The sequence below is a fragment of the Protopterus annectens genome, chromosome 13.part0, assembly GCF_019279795.1.
Source record: "Protopterus annectens isolate FY-2018-M chromosome 13.part0, PAN1.0, whole genome shotgun sequence".
Taxonomy (NCBI): Eukaryota; Metazoa; Chordata; order Ceratodontiformes; family Protopteridae; genus Protopterus; species Protopterus annectens.
Genome location: NC_056747.1, coordinates 99,041,219 through 99,065,325, shown reverse-complemented (window position 1 = coordinate 99,065,325; position 24,107 = coordinate 99,041,219). Strand labels below are relative to the sequence as shown.

General features: G+C 37.7%; 1 protein-coding gene across 4 annotated transcripts in view; it reads left to right on the top strand.

Moving 5' to 3' along the window:
• Positions 1–24,107, top strand: part of LOC122817620 (golgin IMH1-like) — a 283,457-nt gene that overhangs the window by 59,037 nt on the left and 200,313 nt on the right. For all 4 annotated transcript variants that reach the window (XM_044090667.1, XM_044090669.1, XM_044090668.1 and 1 more), the window contains exon 2: positions 21,933–22,029. In XM_044090667.1, the coding sequence (XP_043946602.1) occupies positions 21,933–22,029 (97 nt within the window). The remainder of the gene's footprint in view (positions 1–21,932; positions 22,030–24,107) is intronic.

The following is a 24,107-nucleotide window of genomic DNA, read 5'->3' as shown; positions in this document are numbered from 1 at the left end:
ATTGTCCCCATAAACACTCAATTTCAGGTCTGAAGATGTTAAGGTATACTTAAAACAGTGTCTTCTAGAGAAATGTCAAACAGATTGTCCCCATAAACACTCAATTTCAGGTCTGAAGATGTTAAGGTATACTTAAAACAGTGTCTTCTAGAGAAATGTCAAACAGATTGTCCCCATAAACACTCAATTTCAGGTCTGAAGATGTTAAGGTATACTTAAAACAGTGTCTTCTAGAGAAATGTCAAACAGATTGTCCCCATAAACAGACCATGTGATGCACTGACTGCATATATTCACTGAATGGCTACCTTTGTTTTTGTTGGTTGTCCACCTTGATTGGCAAAGGATGCTTTCCTTACACATACTTTTACCTCACCCTCGAGTCAGACTAAGGCATACAATTAGTGCTAAGCTTGTGTATCCTGTATGCTGCTTTTCTCACAGAGTGATGCTAAACTGCATGGATCGCAACCTGATGATTCATCAAGGGATTGCCCTACCCACAGGCCAATCCAAGTTCAGGGGTGCCTCTTGCATTTGGATTTGGAGAAATTCAACTTGGTACTGGACACACATTGTCATCATTCCATGGCAGACTGCCGTTAGTCTTTGGCTTACTAGGGAACCTGAGCTACTGATGCTGTGTTTTGCTGCAAAACAGACCTGCATACTGTGAGTCGTTTCTGACCATATGATACTCAACAATAGTTGTCCTGGCACTAGCGTTCTGAATTTTTCCCCACAACCAAATCAGAGGTTACTGATCATCTGCTCTTCTACAATTCTGATACAGTGATCGATGTTGTAATATGACACAGAGAAAGTAGTAGTATGCATTTATGTTGTGGATTGTGCATGTTTTCCATTCATATTCCCCAGTGGACATTTAGAACACCAAGATCATTTTTACATTGACATTGTTTTACAACAGAAGCCCCCCCTCCGAGTTGTTTCGCTCATGAATGGGCATGGTCAGAGTGATTGACATGCCTAGTTGCTGTGATGTACTATAGAAATCATGCATGAGTGGCATACCGTGCAGATTTGTTGGTGATATGAAGAATATTCATTGTCTAATCGTAGTTTATCTTTTTGCTCAAAGTAGTGTGATCTCAGACTTGGTATATTTAAGTAGCGAGGGGTGCAGAGGGGCTTCCCCCCTACAAAAAGTGTGGGGAAAAAAGTAATAAGTTACCATAAATACGACCAATATAAGATGGGGTTTGGACAGATCTTGCTACTGCACATGGAGGGGGGTACTGTTGTAAAACATTGCCTTTACATTTTTATCAGCTACAACGTGGCTGTGGTTCAAACTAGTAAAACTGCAAAGGTCTGAACATACTCTCTGCACCAACCATGGCATGTAGTGCCTGTATCATTGCAGTGTACTCTCCCCCCTATCACCAACCATGGCATGTAGTGCCTGTATCATTGCAGTGTACTCTCCCCCCTATCACCAACCATGGCATGTAGTGCCTGTATCATTGCAGTGTACATTCCCTATACTCATTCATGTCATGTTTATCCTATTGTTTGTTACATCCTTTGTATAAAACACATTCTGTGCTGATGTCTTTAAGAATTCAGGGGACCTTAATCCCCATAATGTTAGAGTGGGTATGTACCATACATGTGCAGGGATGTATCCACCAAATCCTGATATTATCCTTAGGGTGATGTCACTAAAGGATGAAATTAGCTGGCACACTGACAGGATAGTTGATGACTGACTTATTGAAAATAAATCAAGAGAGTACACTTATCAACTGCCCTACACATAGATATCACACCCATCACAAACACCTGCATGTGTAAAGACTCAGGGTCAGATTCACTAAAGCCTATATTAAGTGGACACTGTTCTGAGGAACAGACAGCACAGACATAACGCACACCTTCTTCCTCCTAACTTTAGTTTTCCTAGTGATATTCTTGCAGCTTTAAATATTGACAGGGATTCATAAAGGTTACCACAAAGTGTAGATTACATGTACACAATGTAATCTTCCTGAGTAAGTAGAAAGCACAAAAAATGTGATAAGAATTTTATTGAATACATATCGTGTACACTTAGTGTAGGCTTTATTGAATCTGTCCCTCAGACTTTACTAGTGCACCATTCAGAATGTAAAAACGCAACAAGCACACTTCAACCTGGGGGCGCACAAGAGCGCACACAGGCATCACGTCACTAAAACCCATAGTCATACACTTCTAATGTGGGAAGGCAAGCCCCCTCCCCCCAAAAGAAGTCCTGCGACTCCCCAAAACTAATATAACCAGTTGAGAGACTGCAGTTACTTTGGAGCAAGCACTGCTCTGGACAGACTCAATCAGCTGTCTTGCATGACATCATTTGCACAGCCAACAAACTGCAAAAACCAGAACAAAACACTCATTATTTATTTATTTATTACATTTGTTTATCGGGAAATTTCAACTGGACACGGGTCCTTTTTCAGAGAAGGCCCAGGGAGAAAAGCTTCAACAAGTACAAATAAGAAAGATGTACAATAGAGGAATTTTACAATATGAATGTTACACTAGTAGATGATCCATCAGTAATCAACATGTCATTCAGATTACACAGTACAGTAGTAAGAACAGAAAAAAGTGGACAATATAATAACTAAGGGTTAAGCTGATAATAGGATAAGAAGAGAGATAGTGCTGTACCAAGTGTTTGGGAGGTGTTAGTCAGGGTTTGGGCAAGGGCAGAGCCAGTGCATTTTTAGGTGAGACTTGAGATTGGTTTTGAACAGACTGCTGGAACGTAGTCTGGTTATTGAGTAGGGGAGGTTATTCCATACTTTGGAAATAGCATAAGAGATAAAGGCTTCACCTGCTGAGTTTTTTGGGTTTAGTGGTAAGAAGTAGATTTCTGCTACTGGATCATAGGGGTCTTGAAGAAGTACAGGGTTGTAGTAAGTTTTGAAGTTGTGGGATATTATGGGGGTGGTTTGTTAGTTTTTGGGCAAATGAGAGTTGATTCAGGTGAAGAAGTTGTGGAAGTTCAAGCCAATCTAGTTCCCTAAGTGAGATAAAGTGGTGGCTGTGGTAGGATGCACCTGTTGCAAACACTGCAATTTTATTGTAGCAGGATTCTAGTCTATTTAGGTCAGTCTGTCTAAGGTTGGAAAATATGGGTGAGACCGAGTAAGGTGGAAATTAGCTGGGAGTTGGCGATAGCGGTCCTGTCTGTGCTGGTTAGGTATTGTTTGTTTCTATAATGCGCCCAGAGTTTTTTACGAACTTTTTTTATAGTGAGAGATATGTGAAAGTCAAATTTGAGTTTGTTGTCAATTTCAACACCTAGAAGTTTAGTGTGGTCAGATGGGGAGATGATGGTGGTGTTCTTGGCATGAATGTTGATTAGGGCAGAGGACTGTATAGATTTAGAGGGTTGAAAGATAAGGAGTTTGGTTTTGTTTGGTGTGAGCAAAAGTTGGGCATTGGAAAGCCAGATTTCTACAGATGTGAAAGACTCTTGTGTGATATTTTGAAGTTCTGATAAAGTGGGGGCAGATCAGATGAGAGTGGATTCATCTGCATATTGTATGAGTGGCTTGTTTGGTGGAGGTATGAAGGTTGTTGATGAATAGAGAGAATAGTAGTGGGCCAAGGATAGACCCTTGGGGAACCCCGAGAGAGACAGGAAGATGAGGTGACAGCTGATCATGCCAAATCACAGATAGCTGTGGAACCAGTTGGTGACAGAGTGGGAAAAGGATAGATTAGTGAGGACAGAGAGAAGGATTTTGTGAGATATCAAAAGCTTTTGATAGGTCCAGAAATATAGCAGAGGAGTATAGGCCATTATTTTTATGGTGCAGGATCATGTCAGTAAAGGAAAGAAAGTCATCTCCTGCAAACATGTAATCATCACAAACACAGACTGTTGCTCCTGCTTGCAATCAAGCGTGGCAAACAGACTGACACATACAACACAAACATTAGTCATTCAAACCGCACATGCTCCTGACCTCTCCTACCTGTAGCCAGTAATCGCACACACAAGGGTGTGAACTTTCACAAACACTTACAAACCCCCATTCACAATGGACTTTTAAACATTCACTCCAAATACTGACCAAACACACCTACCTGCATGCACGCCATCACTTCACAGAGCACCTCCCACCCACACACTCCATTCTGTTAGACCTGGCAACTCTGCTATACAGACACAATCATTTACTACATCGTAAAGTGATTGTAGCAAAAGTAATGCTAGTGTGTTCACACAAGTTTACTTGGCATGCATGTATTTTCGACAAACGTGTCACTAAACAGGAATGTATCGACCATCTGATAAAAGTGACAAGTAAATGTCCTATATTCACAGATTTATTTGAACTGTGGTTTAACAAAAACATTTTTATTAAACAATGGCCCATATATGCAAGAGAAATGCAGTGCAGTACTCAGAAATCAAGATGTAGGCTGGAACATCAACAAATTACTTTAAATACATTATTCAAAAGTGCAATGAAAATAGCAGGTGCCTTAACAGACAATCTTTTCTTTATTAAAAACAGATTTAAAAGCTGTATGAGAAGTAGAAAACTGTGCTCTTCTTAAGCACCAACTTTCATCTACTACCCTTAAATTTCTTCAAAGATCATGTGCCATTTAATTCATTCCATGCATTTATTCCTAGAATCCTACTGTAAATGTTAAAAAGATGCAAGGTATATTGATTCATTTTCAGTCAATGTAACCTAACATCTGCTAATATGGACTGCATGTGCTATGAACATCCTTTTTATTCACATAGTATGCAGTACTTGTGAAATAGTACTTGTGAAAAAGTACTTGTCATACTACCTGTCGGAAGAGGGGTCCTTATCACCTGTGTTGTACACCTGCAGTATTTAAAAGAATGAGTTTTTCTTAAAAGACAGTTTTCCAGGATACACTCCGTGTGACATCACAATACTTCTTGTTTTATGTAGACTGTACTTCCTCAGTAGAAATTCCATGCTCTGATTCAGGGCTCTTCCTACCCATCAACCTCTGACTTTACAAAATAGGGACAAAACCAACAAAGAAAAATGAGCAGACAAAGGCCCCAAATCAGGAAAAGAGCTTAAATAGAAAGTTGCTAGAACAAGTTTTGCAATAGCATGCATTTTTCAGAGGATGTGAAGGCTGAAGCTCAAATGTCTGCCTTTATATAGTGACTGCAATCCTCATAGGATTTGTCAGAATGCCATGCATTTTACTAGGAAGAAAACAAAAATAGGAGGCAAAATTAGGGACATTCTGTAAAAGCAGGCACAGTTGACAGCCATGCAAAGTACTGCTGCTTTCTTCCATATATGGTATCTAAGCACAACCTACAGACTATATATATATATATATATATATATATATATATATATATATATATATATATATATATATATATATGGGATCCAGAAGCGCGAAATTCAAAATGCTGATGTACAGAGATACTGAAGTAGTGCTTCTGGTGTTGCAGTTTGTTGATTGGTAGGTGGAAGTTCAGGTAAGTATCTATGTGGAAGTGTGTTGGTTAGGGGCTTTAGTGTGTGCCAGTGTGTGTTGTGACTGTGATGCGTGCGTGTGTGTGTGGGGGGGACTTTAAAATGTGCATCTGTTTGTGTGATCTCGTAGTTAGTATATTTAAGTAGGTGGGGTGTTTTCCGTAGTGTAGGATTATATGTTTCATTGTAGGGGCAGTTTTGTGTGTGTGTGTGTGTGTGTGTGTGTGTGTGTGTGTGTGTGTGTGTGTGTGTGTGTGTGTGTGTGTGTGTGTGTGTGTGTGTGTGTGCTGTATGTGTATTGTACGTTCGGGATTTTGAATTTCGCACTTTTGGTCTTTCGGCATTTAGGGGGTTTGGCTATATAGTCTCGAGATTTTGAAATTCGGTATTTCAAGATTATGTAGTGAATCTATATATAGATATATAGATATATATATATATATATATATATATATATATATATATATATATATATATACACACACACACACACACACACACACACACACACCACATTACAATTCAGAATATGTTGGCAGCTTTAAAATGGCAGAAACCAACATGCAAGTACAAAATTCATTCACAGCAACAAATGCTTAAACAGTATCTTTTATTATATCTGTAAACTGGGAAACTAATATAATTTCCTTTGTATACTTTGCTATTCTGCTGAGTAACTGTTGCAAGAATTACTGAACTCTGTATGACAGCACTTCTGAGTTTTGGAAGAAAAACTGAACAAAAATGAAATAAATTATTTTCATTTTAAAAATGCTTGAAGGCATTTATGTTTTCAGTGCTAATGAGAACAAGATGAATACTTCTTAAAGATATTTCCTGCCAAACGACTTTACTTTCCATCTCCTGAATCCAGTGATATGAAAATTGAGAGAGATGTCTGCATGTTCTACGATCAGAATTTTTTCGGTAATATGCATGGTGATATCTCTGCTACTGCACAGTCTCAATATTCCTTTTAACCAAACATTTTGCCCTTTTCTACAATATCCCTATCATGCAACTTTGTTTCCATGTGCACATTGGAAATTCAGCTTCTGTGCCTTCAACACAAAGTGTTAAAAATTGAAAAGCCACACACAAGATTTATACTAAACTACGTGCCCTGAAGCACCATTTTAACCCTAGCCAATAACCCGAGGTCAGAATCAAACTCTGAATCTTGTGTCTATGAGGTGAAAACTTTAACCTTAAGCATTAAGCCAAAACTTTACAGAATACGCTCCTTAATATTTCTTTAGTAGGTAATATCACCAGACAAATGTCCTCTGGGAGTAACTGCATTACTCTGCAATTTACTTGTCACGTTGCTGCCTTGTCATGCACATTTCTGCACAATAACACAAAGTGTGGATAATAAAGAAACTTTAGACAGTACTCAGTGATTTGGTGCAATATTTCATGGTAGCAGACAGGAAAATGTAGTGATAAAAAAGCCCATACATGATTAAAAAAAAAATGGAGTAGTTATGCTGTAGGAGACGTGCATGTTTGCCACAATTTCTCAGCTGGCATGCAGAACATAATCAAATGGGCAGTATAGGAGGAGTAACAATGGCACTGACACCAGCAGACAAGAATCCCATAGGTGAACCAAGGGTGAAAAAGCATCTTATCTTTGCAAACTTATCCATAGAGAAGCACGCAACCTTCTCACAATGAGCAGGCAGGCTAGGCTGGAAGCCTATCCACACAAACAACAGTCAGATATCTCAATGGACAAAAAATTCTGCCTGATATGTTGAACAATGTGCCTTCATAATAACTCTTTGACAAGGGTCCAACCTCCATACCTGTCTCCACACAAAATGAAGCTCATAGTCAAACTAGTACCCCTGTCAGGTGGTAGCCTTCTACCCAGTTACCAAATGGTAAACAAAATAAATAAATACACACATCCTATGACAGCAGAATACAAAGCACTGGGAATAACTACATTATAGGCATCAGCTATATATTCAGGAGTGAACCCCTCCCCAAGTAGGAAGTCCAGTATAGGAATTAAGGTGACACCAATAATGTTTTATAAATGCTTGCAATGGGCCAGATTAGTATCCAGCAGCAAACCCAGTAATGACCCCAGCCTAAGGTGCTCCATGAGGTCTCCATTTATCCAGATGCACTAAGATACCCAATTCTGAACATTTCCAAATTTATGTGCATCATTGGTAACCATACGAGTGAAGTCAAACTAAAAAAAATTCAAACGTTCTAGGGCAAGTGCATTTATCTCAGTATTGATTCAATTAATAAAGTCATCCAGAACCAACCACTTAAAACATCACTTTCTAGGCCAATGAGCTCATGGAATTCTTGCCGAAGAAGCCCTTTGGTAATGTGGTGGATGGTATACCAGAAATCATCTGCATTTCACTCTTGCACCAAGAATACACTGAAAGGTGTTGGAGAATCTATCATTAAACAAGGACAATTCTCAGTCAGACAAAAATAAAGAAACAACATGACCACTGAACTGCACATATTACTGTTGCTTGGAGCCTTGAACACCATGGAGACCTGGAGGAATGTACGACACTAAACGTGGTCCTGTGGTATCAGCCAACCAATGGGGTAACCCTACAATGAACAGGCTCTACAATAAAAATAAAATAATTGTAAGCAAAATCAAATTTAATTCAATTCTGAGGTGTCAAAAGTGACCTAGGCAAAAGAAACAGAGAAGCCTCTACCCTGAACAAATCAAGTAAGGCCAGATATGAGGTAAAAATAGCCAACTAGGCAAAAGATAACCACAAAGCCTTCTTTTAATTATGTTAGAAACCTCAGAAATGGTGTCTAGTACTGTTCAGAACTAATAGTAAATGATACCATTTACTCAAACCCAGATGATATAACAAATCTACTAACCAATAAGTTTAGAACAAACATCACCCCCCTCCCCATTAGTTTTCCCATAATCACATACTGGAAACTATCCCCTTTTCAAATTTCCCAATTAAAGCACTGTCAAAGGCCAAGAACACTGCGATAAGGAGTCCAGAGAACATTCTTGGCTTTCCACTGGTCAGCCTGAAACATGACCTGCCAAGACCCCTTGCATAAGCTATCCAGTCTCACACTCAAAACAGGGTTTGTGCTGGACAAATGGTGGACTGCCACTGTTATCCTGTTGCACAAAGGTGGGACTTCAACTGACCCAGATAATTATAGATCCATAAGTTTAGACAGGCCTCATCTGTATAATGGATAAACTCATACACTTAAATGGAAATCCCTGTCTAATGACATGGATAGCAGTTTGACTAACAAACAGTACCCAGGAAATAAGGGTGGATGGCTCTATCTCCTCCAAAAGTCCTGTCACCAGTGGAGTGCGCTCCTGTGTTCAGTCCTTGGTGCACTCCCCTATGGCACTTATTTCTCAGAAGCCAGAACTAGTGTAGAGAGCTTATGGCTGACCATGCCTGCAGCTGAGCCACCTTTAACTCCCCTGAAGACAAAATCATCATCCCAGAGGGTCTAATCCCAAATAAGCAACTGATGTCAGAATCATAGGTTAAATCTGAATGCCAAGAAAAGTATATTCATACCCATCGCCAAACAAGATACCCCATGTAAGTGTTACACTAACAATGTACTCCTGAAAGTCAATCCTGTAGTTACAGATCTGAACACCTACATCAACAATGAACCACCCTTTGTAAGAAAGTATTTTTTTTATCATACAGCTTATATATAAAAAATATAGAGTCTAGGTTTAAGGCTGTCATCATTCCACTGCATTTCATTTGGCTGATCGCTGAGTACAAAGCCCTTCTAGTATGTATCTATCCAATCACTTATCACAATTAGAATGTCCATAATGAGTTCTTAGGAAAAAAAGGGCCTTAACTCAAAAAAACATAAATAAATAAATAAAGTGGGCCATCTTAAAGCCCTGCCCCTCTTCTCTGTATCCCACAGGCTTCAGTGAGGTGACCTTTGCCTAGCCGCTAGACTTATTACAGAATTAAGTCTGATAGTGTCAGAACCATCCCACTCAAGGGATCTGAATCTCTTCTGCAACACAAATAAAACATGCTGGTGGAATAGGTGTATACACAAAGAATCCCATTTCCATGGAACTGCCCTCCATGCCACATTAAGCAACACAATGTGGGTGAGTAAATAATCTTGAGGTCAAAAAATATTAGGGAGCCTGCAAAATATCCCAAATAGAGACAAGTTATGGAATTTGCTGTTTTATAACTTAAACAGTAATTACTTTTCGGTGTATAGAGGATTGCAATTTCAGTTCTCAAACGTTTAATATTGTTTGTATTGTTGCAGTAGACTCTGGTGAATGTTTGTCTTGTTGACAGTTTTCTGATGTTGAATTATATGAAAACCTGTTTGTCAACTGCATGAGACTTTGAAGGAATATAACTGTACCTTTGCTGTGTGGGATGTGATTGTGGTTACAGAAAGTGGAGGTTATCCAAGATTGATGCATCCTGTTTGGATATACAGGAAGTTTTGGCAGCATGGTTAGAAATGTGGATGCAAGTTATGGTTTGAGTAAAAGACAGCCAATGGGATAGGTTTAAAGCTGTAGGGGAGGAGGTATATCATGTGCAGTTGCACTGTTATAGAAAGGGTAAGGTAATGTGTGGGTTTGTGCTTGTGGTTGGTACTAGGGTTAGCATATCTGAGTAAGGGGGGTGTACTACATGATATCACGGAACAAAAACAGGAGCTGCTGAGTAAGAGCTTGGAGTACTACAAGCAAACAAACCAAATAGCAAAAAACTCCAAACCGCCACAACTTGTAAAACTTGACTTTAATATAAATGGTGAGTGCTTTCGCAGTGTATAACACTGCATCATCAGACCAATGTAAAACAAGCAAATACAATTTAAAAAGCATATGACTCAACCAAATTCTCCAGTTAAAATCACATGATACAAATTATTCATTCATTCTTTTTTGTCAATCAGGAAGTCTTAGCATAACCAATAAAATCAGTTATACAGACCCAGCTTCCAAAAGCTAGTAACATGATCGGTATATCAGCAACGAATCATGTAACAGAGATAAGCACCATTGAAATCATTTCTAGATGTCAAGCCCCAAGAATTAATGCCATAATGGGTGTGATTTCAAAACAAGCTTCAATGAAACCCTTTCATTCAAGCCTGGTTTGGCAAATGCTTTTAAATGTAGAATCCATTCCTGTTCTGCACATTCAGTTTTATTTCTCTCTCTCTTTCATTTACATAAACAATTTCCAATACAAAAAACTAAAAAGTGTGTTGAACACCACATTCCATTACACGTTTTGCTAAAGCGTTATCTCTTTCTCCTTCAATATATCATTATGATGCTCTAAAATACTGTCCTTAGAAACTCAGTTCATTTTACAATATAAAATGCATTACAGAAGGAACAAGCTGCATAATAAATTACATTTTTATGCTCTCAGATAGCTGAACCCCTAACCATTCTAGTCTGTGTGGTTGGAAAACGGACCATCCTCAAACAGGATGCATCCATCTAGGCTAACTCCTGTATTGTGGGTTGTCAAAGTGCATAATGAGATGGGGTTTGAATTAAAGTCAGCAGGATTCCACACTCCATCCCTCTCTCTGGCTCTCTAAGTGGCAATTGGCACATATGGGATTATTTGTTGCTAGACTCATTATGCCTCTTACATAACTGCACTATGGCAACCTGCTTTTGGCTGCTGATTAGCTCAGAATTTTCATCAGCAGGCTGTCCTTCTACTAGCCAAGGTCATCCATTACTGGATCAGGTATTATTCCCTTTAATTATTTTGTTTCTCTTTGTTGAATAAACTGCATCTTTTGCTGGGATTTTTTTTAATGCATGGATTCTCATGGCTGATGAATACCTTTGCTGGGTATAAAGACCAATTTAACTACAATAAATAAATAAATAAATAATTTTTTCCTCATTTCCCAGGCTGTCCAGTTTTCTTATTCACAGTAAATACTCATTCTGGAACAGGTCCTTTCTATGCCTGTACATATTAGGCATTTTTCTTTTTTTGGCCATTATAACTTGGGGCAACACATGTCAGTGTTTTACTAGATGTATTCACTATCCTCTTGGTAGGTTCATAAAACAGACTAAGCTCCTTTTAGTAATTTTTGGGCTCTCATTTCAGCCTTCCTTACTCAGATGCTTAGTGCTTTAGCCTGTAACCTTCTTTGCTTCATTGGCTGGTGACAAGCAGCAGAGACTACTAATTGGACAACAATGAGAAGAAGATGCTTTCTATTGGCTGTAGAACTCCTGTATTAATCATTGACAAGATATAATCTACTGCAATTGGCTTCCAGGCTTCACATAGGAATGCATTTACGTGTTAGAAATCAGTAATAAATACAATTGTGGCAGTAAGCCAAAATGACCAATACTCTGATTACTGAGACATTACTAATGGACACAATTTTGCAATAAGTTGTTGGGATATTATGCATTTCCCCAGAATGCCTTTCTTGATGACACCCACTGACCTACTGTCAAGATATTTTATTCACACAAGACATGCTGCTTATTGCACTCCTCTGAAGAGTTTACTGAAACCAAATCACCTACGAACTGCTTATAGCTTTCTTATAACACACAATCCTTATCCTCATAAATATCCCATTCATGTTATACAAGCATGGGCAGAATTTTTACTGTGTTATTCACAAGAAAAAGCTCAAACAATGGCGTGTTTCTCATGTGTGCATTTCCTTGGGATCTACCAACTAAAGACTATGTTTTAACTAGTCAGATCTGCCTACATTTGGTTACAGTCATTCTTTTTAAATTCTAGTGGAAGCTAAAAGTTAGATGTCCATGCTGGAGATCCACTTCTAACTTTCTTTTGGGACTGACAAGTACAGTTCTTATGCTAAATACATGTAGCCAGTATAGTTTGTTCCCTTTGTCTAAGCTAAAACTTTGTATGGTAATTTAATACTAGAGGTGAGATGCTTTCTAAGAATCTTTTAAATTTTTAAAAAGACTTGAAAAAGCGCTGTATTGTTGGGCTGAAGATCCCGATACTCAGGATGAAAGTGCACATAAAGTAATTTTTTTCTTGAACACAAACCTTGTGTATATTTTTTTCATTTTATGGATTGATAGAGTGATGGATTACTTAGTGTACTTCAGGTTACTTGCAATCCAACTGAACACTTCTAATCCATTCTTATTGCCTCTGCATGAAACATAGTAACCCTTATATTGCAATGCTGGTCCAGATACCCCAAATATATCCACATTTTGATACCTAGTATTCCAGTAGTAAATACACAGTTAAACATCTGGTGCTCCAGAAGGACATCCACAGTCAGGATGTTGGTATTACCTGTTTAGATTCATAACTTCCCCTGATCATGGTCCCCCCCCCCAAACACCCACACACACACACACACACACACACACACACACATGAATCTCCCTCTCTCGGTCTTGAAAGCCCTCTCTGTGAGAATCAAATGTTATTAACACTCTGGTTTTCAGCTTTACTTTTAACAGCATCTCATGAGTGAATTTTCATTATACTATGATATTCCAGGCTTTACTATAGAAGTACACTGTCTATAAACACCACCGACAAAGCTCTAACTGTAATATGGAATATGTCATTTCAAAACAATTTAGCAACATCAAACATGCTATGCTATATATATATATATATATATATATATATATATATATATGATGTGTGTGTGTCTGTTTAATATATATATATATATATATATATATATATATATATATAGGTGTGTGCACACAACGACAGATGAGGTGATGAATTAAAACATGGCACTTTTGAAACAGATTATCAGTTTTTGTAATTTAAAGCCCATAAGGACTATGAGGCACTAATGAAACATCAAAATAATCTTGAAACACAGGAAAAATAAATCAAGAAAGATGAAGCACGGAAACTCCAATGAGATGTACAAAATTTTGAATCTAAAAAATTCTACAGAGAAAAAAAAAACATCAGGTCAAAAATAATGTTTACACAAGTTTTTACAAGTTGAAATGGCTGTGGGTGAAATGAGAGACAAGATTACATCTATCAGGATTTTGTAAGACAGAGCTCAAATTCAGCTCTGGTACATTTAAACTTAAATCCAGTTACCACTATACCAGAGGCAAGAGGAATTCAGTAGGAAGAATATATGCAAAAGGAGGACTTGAATTATGTGTTTAATATTTCCCAGGATACTTTAAATGAACCAGGACTTTCTATGCTTTATAATTGTCTATCAGGTGTAGCTTTAGGCAAAACAAATTGGTTTTAATTAATTGCTGATTTAAACTAAAAATCACACAAGCTAAATTCCTTTAGGAATTTTCAGTCATAAAACCCTTTTAAGCAGGTACAGTAGTAGTTTTGCTGAGAACTGTCCAAGGCAATTTGCATAAATCTCTCTGCAACAGGCCAAGATATGCTCTAATTTTACTAATGAGGAAATAGACTGAAGTATAATATTTGCATACATTCAACAGCTGTATGAAGGTGGATGGGATGTTAGACAAAACACATTATATGCAAATTAGGATCAGTTGGCACATAAAGTAATCCTTTTGATCCTTTTAATTATTTTCTGGAATTACAGCTTTCGATATGGGTGAAAGTATTTTTTCACAGAGTTTTTTTGAAGGAAAACAGGGGAGATGGACAGTCTTGTGGCTTACCTGACCTGCATAAGGTTCCTTGGCATTCATTCTTCCATCCTACTGTAAGAAGGAAAAGTGCCCTAATGGAGAACATGGGAACATTTGTACATGAGCAACTGTGCCCAATAACTAAAGACAGCTCCTTGTAGATATGAGAATTTTCTCATTTTATACATTAATGGAAAATGGAACGGAACTACGTTCAATTTTTGGTGACTATGAACATTGTGCTGTACAACAATATTCCTCAAGCTAGAGTCTTGGCTGATTTAAATTAATTTCTAATTAAATACTAAGGCTTTCCTTCTAGATTTAGGCAAGCAGTAATAACAATTACTCAACTTATGTCACAATGCTTGGAAATCTCAAGACAGTTTTTGTAGACGATGGTCTCCACGTTTGCTCTACTATGCTATGATTCTCATAACCGAGAATATCAGTATATACTTCATTCTACAGAAAATTGGTATATTAGCTGCATGGCATTTTTTGAAATGTCTGGGTAGTTTCTTTTTTATACTGAAATATGAGACTCTTTTGACTGAGTTGCACTCACATGAATTGTAAAGAAGGTTGTACATAACTTACTTTTAGGTCTTTCAAAGAGTGTATTAAATTGTTGAATGTTAGCATTATTTAACACTTTGTTCCCCTTAAAATAAAAATATGATGGTTTATTTAACTAGAAAAGAGAAATAGTTCCCAATTTTGCAATCTCTCACTCCCCATAACATAAATACCCTTTTATGGAATTTCAAAGAACTTGCATGGTGTACAGCGACAGAGTATATGTACCTCCAGACTTTACAAAGTCAAAGATTTCATGTTAAAGTCTACTCATTCTGTTTTGCATAAATCCTACAAAAATAGAAACTAATGCAACATAGCAAGATAGATACTCATAATGATTTATATATAGGGCCTTCATTACAAAGAGAGGAAACTGATCCACAGTTTGACCTGGAGACGTACACAGATGAGAGCATCACAAAGTCTGAGGTACCAGATGTCAACACAGCAACAGAGATGCAGCATCAAGATATGCATAATCACAACTCCAGTAACCATTTTCTAACTATGTCTATGGTTGAATTTAAAAGATTTATTCTACAGTTGTTGTTGTGTCTTTCGGCTTTTCCCGGTTAGGGGTCGCCACAGCGGAACTCCGGTCCACTAATGATTGGCAGTAGATTTTTACATGCCGAGTTGCCGGCCCTGATGCACAACCTTCAACGAAGGTACGCCCATTCATGCATGACTCCACACAGAAGACTCTCTAGCTGAGAATCGAACAGGACAATGTCTTACTGTGAGGCAACAACGCTACCGCAGCACCACCACCGCAGTCTCAAATCCCGCTCTACTGTTACATAACTTGACCATGCCCCATGGAGTGGTTTTAACTCATTCCCTCCAATGGAGCTCTAGAAGTCTGCTCAAAAACTTCCAGTGGGTGGAGCCTATGCTTTTTTATAGAATCAAATTATGCCTTCACTTTTCAAACAAGTGTAAAAATCTCTAGAACCTTAGGGGCTACCAAAGAAGTGCAAATAGCAAACTCTTCAGCACAAACTAATTTTATAGTGGTAGAATTCTTTAAATTTTAGGACTTAAACTAGATTTTATAGGTCACAGTAAACACTATAGTAACTATTAAGTTTGTAATATTTTGTAAACAACTTACAATATTTCAGCAACCACTCAAGTTGCACTCATACTGTTTTGTAGTTTTTTGTTCATCCTGCTGAGAGCATTCATGTGAGGCTAAGCAGATTTGTGACACTTGGTTGAGATATTTAGAAAAACATGAAATTTATGACAATATGTATAAATATATGAAAAATAATTAATATTTCTTTAACTGTAATATGAAGAAATCCACAAACACTTTAAACAACAAAAAGCAAACACAGAAGCAAGGATGCAATCTTCAATTTATTCTACTAAGTGCTTTCATCTCAAACAATGGCAATACTTCATCAGCTGATAAACTGGGGATTGTGTCCTTGCTTCTGTGTTGTCTTTTTGTTGTTTAAAGTATTTCTTTAACTGATCTAGACAGAATTCAAATATCAACAGAAGGTTTTGCCATTGTGTATGCTTTAAAATTAAATCTTTTAACACCTTGTACATAGCAATAATTTGAAATTATTAATGCAAATATTTACAAGCAATATTTGATGCAGAGCGGCATTAGTAGGAAGTAACTGCAGACACGCCTACAGGTGTCACTTGGTTGTAATTAGTTAAATGCATTTAACATAATACCCCACTAAGGCATTGTAGGCAAACACACAAAATTAGGTATAAACTCCACTGGATAGCCAGCTGGCTCACAGATAGGTGCCAAGAAGCTAGGATGGGGGACCACCTCCACAAAAGGGCAAGTCACTAGCACAGTCCCTCAGGGCTGTATGCTGGGGTCATTTCTTTTTGGCTTCTACTTCTTTGAAGTCAAGGCCAATGTAAAGGGCCTCTTGCTGACCAAATCTGTAGATGATTGCAAACTAAGTGCTATCATAGAATCCACCAATGACACAGATACCTTCCACGAAGACCTGACAGAGACTAATAGCTGTTGACAGAGCTACTGTCTAAAACTCAAAGCCAAGAAATGCATAGTAGTATTCTTTGGGCAGATGTCTACTACTGAAAACTACTACACTGATAATACACCCCTATGAGTAGACCAAGTGGTCGGGAGGTTGGGAACGTATGCAGACAGTAAACAGGCCTTTGATGAAGGATGTCATTGTTCTACTTTACTCAACCCTTATTAAATCAGTCATTGAGTACAATACCCCCTTCAGTAAGTACTTGATCAGGTAACAGCAGCATCCACAGAGTCTCCTCACTAAAAGACTACAGGGACTAAACAACATGTCCTATGTGGACTGCATAAAATCCATATCCCTGTGCTCATACAGGGTCTAAACAACATGTCCTATGTGGACTGCATAAAATCCATATCCCTGTGCTCATACAGGGTCTAAACAACATGCCCTATGTGGACTGCATAAAATCCATATCCCTGTGCTCATACAGGGTCTAAACAGCATGTCCTATGTGGACTGCATAAAACCCCTATCCCTGTACTCATACAGGGCCTAAACAACATGTCCTATGTGGACTGCATAAAACCCTATCCCCATACTCATACAGGGCCTAAACAACATGTCCTATGTGGACTGCATAAAACCCTATCCCCATACTCGTACAGGGCCTAAACAACATGTCCTATGTGGACTGCATAAAACCCTATCCCCATACTCATACAGGGCCTAAACAACATGTCCTATGTGGACTGCATAAAACCCTATCCCCATACTCGTACAGGGCCTAAACAACATGCCCTATGTGGACTGCATAAAATCCATATCCCTGTGCTCATACAGGGTCTAAACAGCATGTCCTATGTGGACTGCATAAAACCCCTATCCCTGTACTCATACAGGGCCTAAACAACATGTCCTATGTGGACTGCATAAAACCCTATCCCCATACTCATACAGGGCCTAAACAACATGTCCTATGTGGACTGCATAAAACCCTATCCCCATACTCATACAGGGCCTAAACAACATGTCCTATGTGGACTGCATAAAACCCTATCCCCATACTCATACAGGGTCTAAACAACATGTCCTATGTGGACTGCATAAAACCCCTATCCCTGTACTCATACAGGGCCTAAACAACATGTCCTATGTGGACTGCATAAAACCCTATCCCCATACTCATACACGGCCTAAACAACATGTCCTATGTGGACTGCATAAAACCCTATCCCCATACTCGTACAGGGCCTAAACAACATGCCCTATGTGGACTGCATAAAACCCTATCCCCATACTCGTACAGGGCCTAAACAACATGCCCTATGTGGACTGCATAAAACCCTATCCCCATACTTGTACAGGGCCTAAACAACATGCCCTATGTGGACTGCATAAAACCCCTATCCCTGTACTCAGTCTCTTACAGAATGCTGAGAGGTGATCTATGCTGGCCTACAAAATAAACCTTGGATACCCCTTTGATGGACCTGCTGCACATTTACAAAACTAATAGCAACCAAATTACCCACTCTAGGGACCTAAACCTCATTTGGAACATAGATAGGACATATTGGAGGGACATGTATGTGCCTCAGAGACTACCCATCCTCAAAAAGGCTTCCCATCCATGAGAAGTAGAGTTCTTCCCTAAAACAATTCAAGCATAACGTGGGCCAGTGGACAGGAAATTAGAAATTTACACCTAAACTGGTACCTATGTCTCCAGTAGACACAGGGAGCCTGTAAATGCTTGATCACCAATACCCAGACCTACATATTCTGATTTAAAATAACCACAAGGTATCAAAACTTGTCAGGATTTTTTTGGGAAGCATGTCCAGGCTTAAAAAGCCTAGTAATCACTTATGTAGGAAGTTTGGAGGTGCAGAGATCATACATAAAAGAAAAAAATAATTATTTCTGCATTTAACTGAATGTGCAGTCAATGGATTTTTGCTGGCAAATGGAGTACTGGAGATGTTGTATTTCAAGTTTTTATAATACATATGATTATATCAGTAATCCACAAACACCATTTTTGCTGATATCCATAAGACTTGATGCAATGCGCCAAGTTGCAAAACATCAAAACTCTGAAGCTGGCTCTAATTCGGCTGCTGCAGGGGTAGGTCACTGAATTATGCTATGATATGCTGTGGCCAATATTCTGTGCAACAACAAAAACAAAATTACAATACCTAGTACTGCATATATAAGTAGTAATCCCACCTTAGACCTCTAAAATCAGTAGTCTGAATGGTGCACAAATCACATCAAGGTATTTATTGGTGCTATCCAGGAGTAATCATACTGAACAAAAGTCCAAACAAGCAGTCAAATACTTTCAAGCTTTAACAGCCCTTTTGTAAGATAATTAGTTTGCCATTGTATTCCTACCTCTACAGAAAGTTGAAAGTTCAAATAACTGAAAAAAAAAACAGATAATGCAATGCCCTCCTTCTCATATCTGTAAGGCTAGTCACCTTCTCCATTAAGTAATCATAACCTTATAATAGATAACTACCATTTACATTAATTCATAACTGATGTTTTATATATATTACAAGTAGACATTTATGCAGTCATTCTGTGGGGAGGTGTGCTTAACATGTTTTAACCGCCCCAGTTATCCACGTAGATTGTTTAGTTTACACTTCTCCAGGGGCTCAGTCAACAAATCCTAACTAAATAACTCCCATCCATGAATTGCAAGCATTGCTGGTGATCAGAATTCCTGATCACCAGTCAGTGCCATTTGATATTACAGGGCCCAGACTGGAGGTTATGCATGCATGGAGAAAAAGGAACAGGTTTACAAATCTTTTCCATTTCTGTTCATTTCTGTGTTCTTGAAGTTAGTGTACATAATTAGCAGGAGGTATGGTATATGATGGGTAAAAAGTAGTTTAATAGCCTGCAAAAAAAGCTCTTAAGGTATTCTGTGGTTATACTGTTTAGTGATGTGTGTGGCCGCTTGAAAATATGAGATTTCTGTGTGTATGAGGTTTGCTTCCTTTTGATGCAGTTACCAGTTATCTATCTGTCTATATATATATATATATATATATATATATATATATATATATATATATATATATTATACACACACATACACAGTCAGCTGTCTTGTTTTTTATTAACAAAATTTAAAAATACTATAAAGGTAATAAACTCATGCAGTGTGTGTGCTGAATACTTTAATACACTTGTAATGTGCATAAACGGTGAATAATAGTAATGAAAATGATCAGGAGTCACAAAAACGGAGATCTTTGATTCATTTTTAACAGAAGAATACATTTTACTGTTTGTAACTGACATCAGCAACTTATTAATTACTGCAATAGTAAGTTAGATGCATCCATCACAAAATGCAACAAATGTTTTACTATATTCCTATATATACGTCTGCATTTCTAAACAGCTGACAAGTCCTGATTCTGTAATTATTTAAACAGATACCTTTTATTACATGTTCTTAACAGTTGCTCATGACAAAGTTCCTACACATTTTGGAAATCACTTTAAATCTTCTTATGCATGTAGTCTCTAATCAATGGCATGGACTGTAGGCACATATGTTAGGTTTGTCATCTTTCCAGTTACCTAAAGTTGATCACATTTTATGGAACTGTTACTGTAGGACAGTTCAGACCAACAATTGTTGCAAAGGAATGAGTTTCACTTTATGATGAAAGGAGGAGTCACAATTATAGAATGTAGTTTTTCCAAGTCTTTTACATACAGAATCATTATTTTCTGCTATAATCACAAGAAAGCTACAAAACTGTAGTACATTTACTTTTTTTTTACTCATATGGACTGCTTTGCAAGGAGAACTATAGAAGGTGTGTCTGTGTCTTTGCATAACTGTGTGTTCAAATGGAAAAATAGTGCAGACCATTGAACTGTTGCCCCTTAAATAGCTTACCCATCCACTGCAGCAGATTTCAGCTGTGAAAGGATATCAGATCATCTTGTAGCTATGGGCAGCGTAGATTAGGAAAGACGCAAGCAACCAAGAGACTGTATTCTTTTTCTGGTCATTGAAGATTACCTCTCACACTCCTGCACCTCTCAACTTTCACTAATTTTGGCTCAAAATGTTGCCATGCCTCTCCCAAACATGAACATTTTTGAGACGTTCCAAATCAATAGTACTGGTATTAAAACATATCCCTAACTTGTGGCCTGTTTACTCATTATTGCTAATTATTTTTCCTTTGCTCCTAATTCTTGAAGTAGAACAGCTGGCAGCTATGTCTTTAACTAGCATCAGATGGAAGCCAGCTACATTGCATGTAGTAGCCATGTTGCCTATTGACAACAGGTAAAATGAAAATATGCCTGGTTTGATATTTGTAAATCTTGACCCACTTACTTCTGGTTTCACCTTCACCCAGTTTCTAAAGTCAGTGTTAATGACGGCACATCGAGTAAACCACACAACCTTGGTAACCAACCCATCCCTTTTTCAACACAGAATAGGAATACCATCTCTGTAGGCAAAGCCTGGAAACATATGAAGAAACTATTTAACAGCTATCAAAATGGGTGCCAGGCTTCAAAGAAAAAGAGCTATATAACAATGAGAGGGCAGCCTATTCCCTTGTTGTCTTTCAGATAAAAAAAACAGAGGTCAAGATACACACATTAGCCCTCATTTTGCATCTAACTGGGAAATGAAGAATGCTCACACCTATATTCTCCCCTCATAAGGTTTTGTTCTAAAATTGTTATATTTACTTATGTAATATAAAGGAACCCTCAATTTTAATATTTTTGTCTATTTAAAGGAAAACTACAGGGCATATGTACAAACGTACCATTCAGTTTGTAGATAATGGTCTGCACAACAGATTTTGTAATGATATCACTGTTTTCATCAGCTGTTGTAGTATTGTTAATCTATATCTATTAATTAAAAAAAGGAAAACATTATAAGTTTCACTGCCTTGTGATCACAGCATGCTGGGAAAGGTTTCACTTCCCACTGCGACTCTGTGCTGGTTTAAGCAACTAGCTAGAAAATTAATTGACAAATGAATTTTATAGGTATCTGGATACTAAAGAACTTTCAGTCAAGGGCTAAATTTGCAATCCTCAGCACTGGTGTTCCTCAGCCCAATTCAGTGTCTGTATGCAACTTTTCTTTGTTTTCAAAAAATAAAAAAAACTTGTGGTTTCTGTTTTCAGATTATTTTGCAACAGAATGTGACAGATTTGAAGGCGCAAGTTGATGAATTAAGCCATGAAAAGTCAAGGATTATCAAAGAACTAACATCACTGCAAGGTAAATATGCACCACTTTTATCAGCTTTATCCGTCTGATGGCTAGATATATTATCTGGTCATTCTTGCCACTTTTTCTTAGCATACGTGAAAATGCATAATAAAATGATCATTTTGCAGCCATAGTAGTAAAATATAAATAAACTTAACTAACATGCAGTATTGTATGTGAGGACCTCCAAATTAGCCTTACCTAACAATCACCAAACAAAAAGACAATAACCTAAGTTGCTTGGTAGGTGGAAATATAACCTCTAGCTTAAGCAGAATAATTATTAAGAAAACAAATCGATGAAATAAGAGTGGATGCATGTACAGTTTTAGGATTGCCCTTTAGAAAGGATCCAAAACATATATTCAAAGTTACATGACAGAAGCATACTATCGTACCACTAAGGAAACAGACTAAAGAAGATTTTTGTAACATCAGAGGGTAGCCAGCATAGTAACCCCAAATGTGCACTAAGGTATTCTCTTATCTTTCTTGCTCAGGTCTCTGTGTCCAAAATAAAAAAGCATCAATAAGGACAACAGGTAAGTTCATAGATTAAACCTAGGCTGTTGATATAGTAGACAAGAAGTTATCAATGTGTTTCTTAGTCTGCTTGTTTGGTTTGCGAGATGCTTCCAACATCTCATCAACCATATATCTGTGGTTGCCATGTTATGAGCTGTGTTATAACATCAGTCACACAATCCATAAGAAATGCTAGTTTGGGAGAACAAACTGTCATTACTTCATAACTTGCTCATGCAAAGAACCCTACAATGTAGAGATGTCAACAAGCAGACAAGGCACACCTGTCATACCAGGTATATGTAGGACTGCAACTATGTTCTACTTCACAAGTAAGTTGATAGCATATGTGACATTGCACTCTACAAGCTTTAAAACAGAATGGGAGCTCAGACATTTTGGTCCTGTTTATCCATGTACACCTAGAATGCCCCCTCCCCATTACTCTAGAATGCCCCCTCCCCATTACTCTAGAATGCCCCCTGCCCATTACTCTAGAATACCCCCTCCCCATTACTCTAGAATACCCCCTTCCCCATTACTTAATAGCTTTATTCCATCTCCTCTTCAGATTAAGTTTTTTCTATTCAATGTACAGACTAGGCAAAAGCATAAAAGGATAACAGGAGGAGAAAGGAAAGTGAAGTGCTAAAACTATGAGGTTCACTCAACGTATTTCTTCTTCAGTATATTTCAGCAGCGGCTTAAGATGTTGTACCATCCTGGTGCTCATAGGGTCTCCACTGTGTATTAAGCCGCTGTCCGACATTTGAAGTTGAAGGATTCCCAACTCATCCTCAGTTGTATTTCAGAGCAATATAAAAAAAAAATATTTGTGAAGTGCTTGCTACTAATATTTATGAACAGATTTCCAAAATCTCCTATATTTATGAACAGATTTCCAAAATCTCTTCCTACTTCATGTTCTGTGGACCTGGGAAATAAACTGCACCCTGCCAGATCACCACAGTGCAAACGTGAACAAGTTCAGTAGCATTTTGACTAGTACCTTAGGTGTACTTTTATAACTAGTAAGACTGCTCCACCCTAATTTTTAACAATCCGAGAAACAACTGTAGGCACTGGTGGTATTATCCAGACTACCATTATAAACAGTATTTGTTACTAAATTAAGCTTATGTTTGCAGTTTGGATATCTGCAAAGTTTAAATAATACAGTTAAGATTCTTTTTTTATAGTTTCACTGAACCATTAGTCATCCCTTTTTTTAATTAAATACAACTCACATGGTATGATAGGAAGTGTAGATTCTTTCCCTCTCTCTTTTTTTTTTTTAATCTTCTCCCATCCAAAAAAAAAGAATCATTTTTTTCAAAGGCCAGGTACCTCCTTACCTGGTAAAAGTCCCTTTTTGAAATAATGCATGATTCATAGTGCAGCTTCTTTAAAATGAACTTATGAAACATTGGCATATACAAGATATGGTGCATCTTCAAAATTTAAGTTGTCATTTTGTTTGCATGTTTTATTTGGCAGGAAAAAGTATTCAGAATTTATAACACACACATCTGCCCTTTATAGAATAATAATCCTTGAAGTTG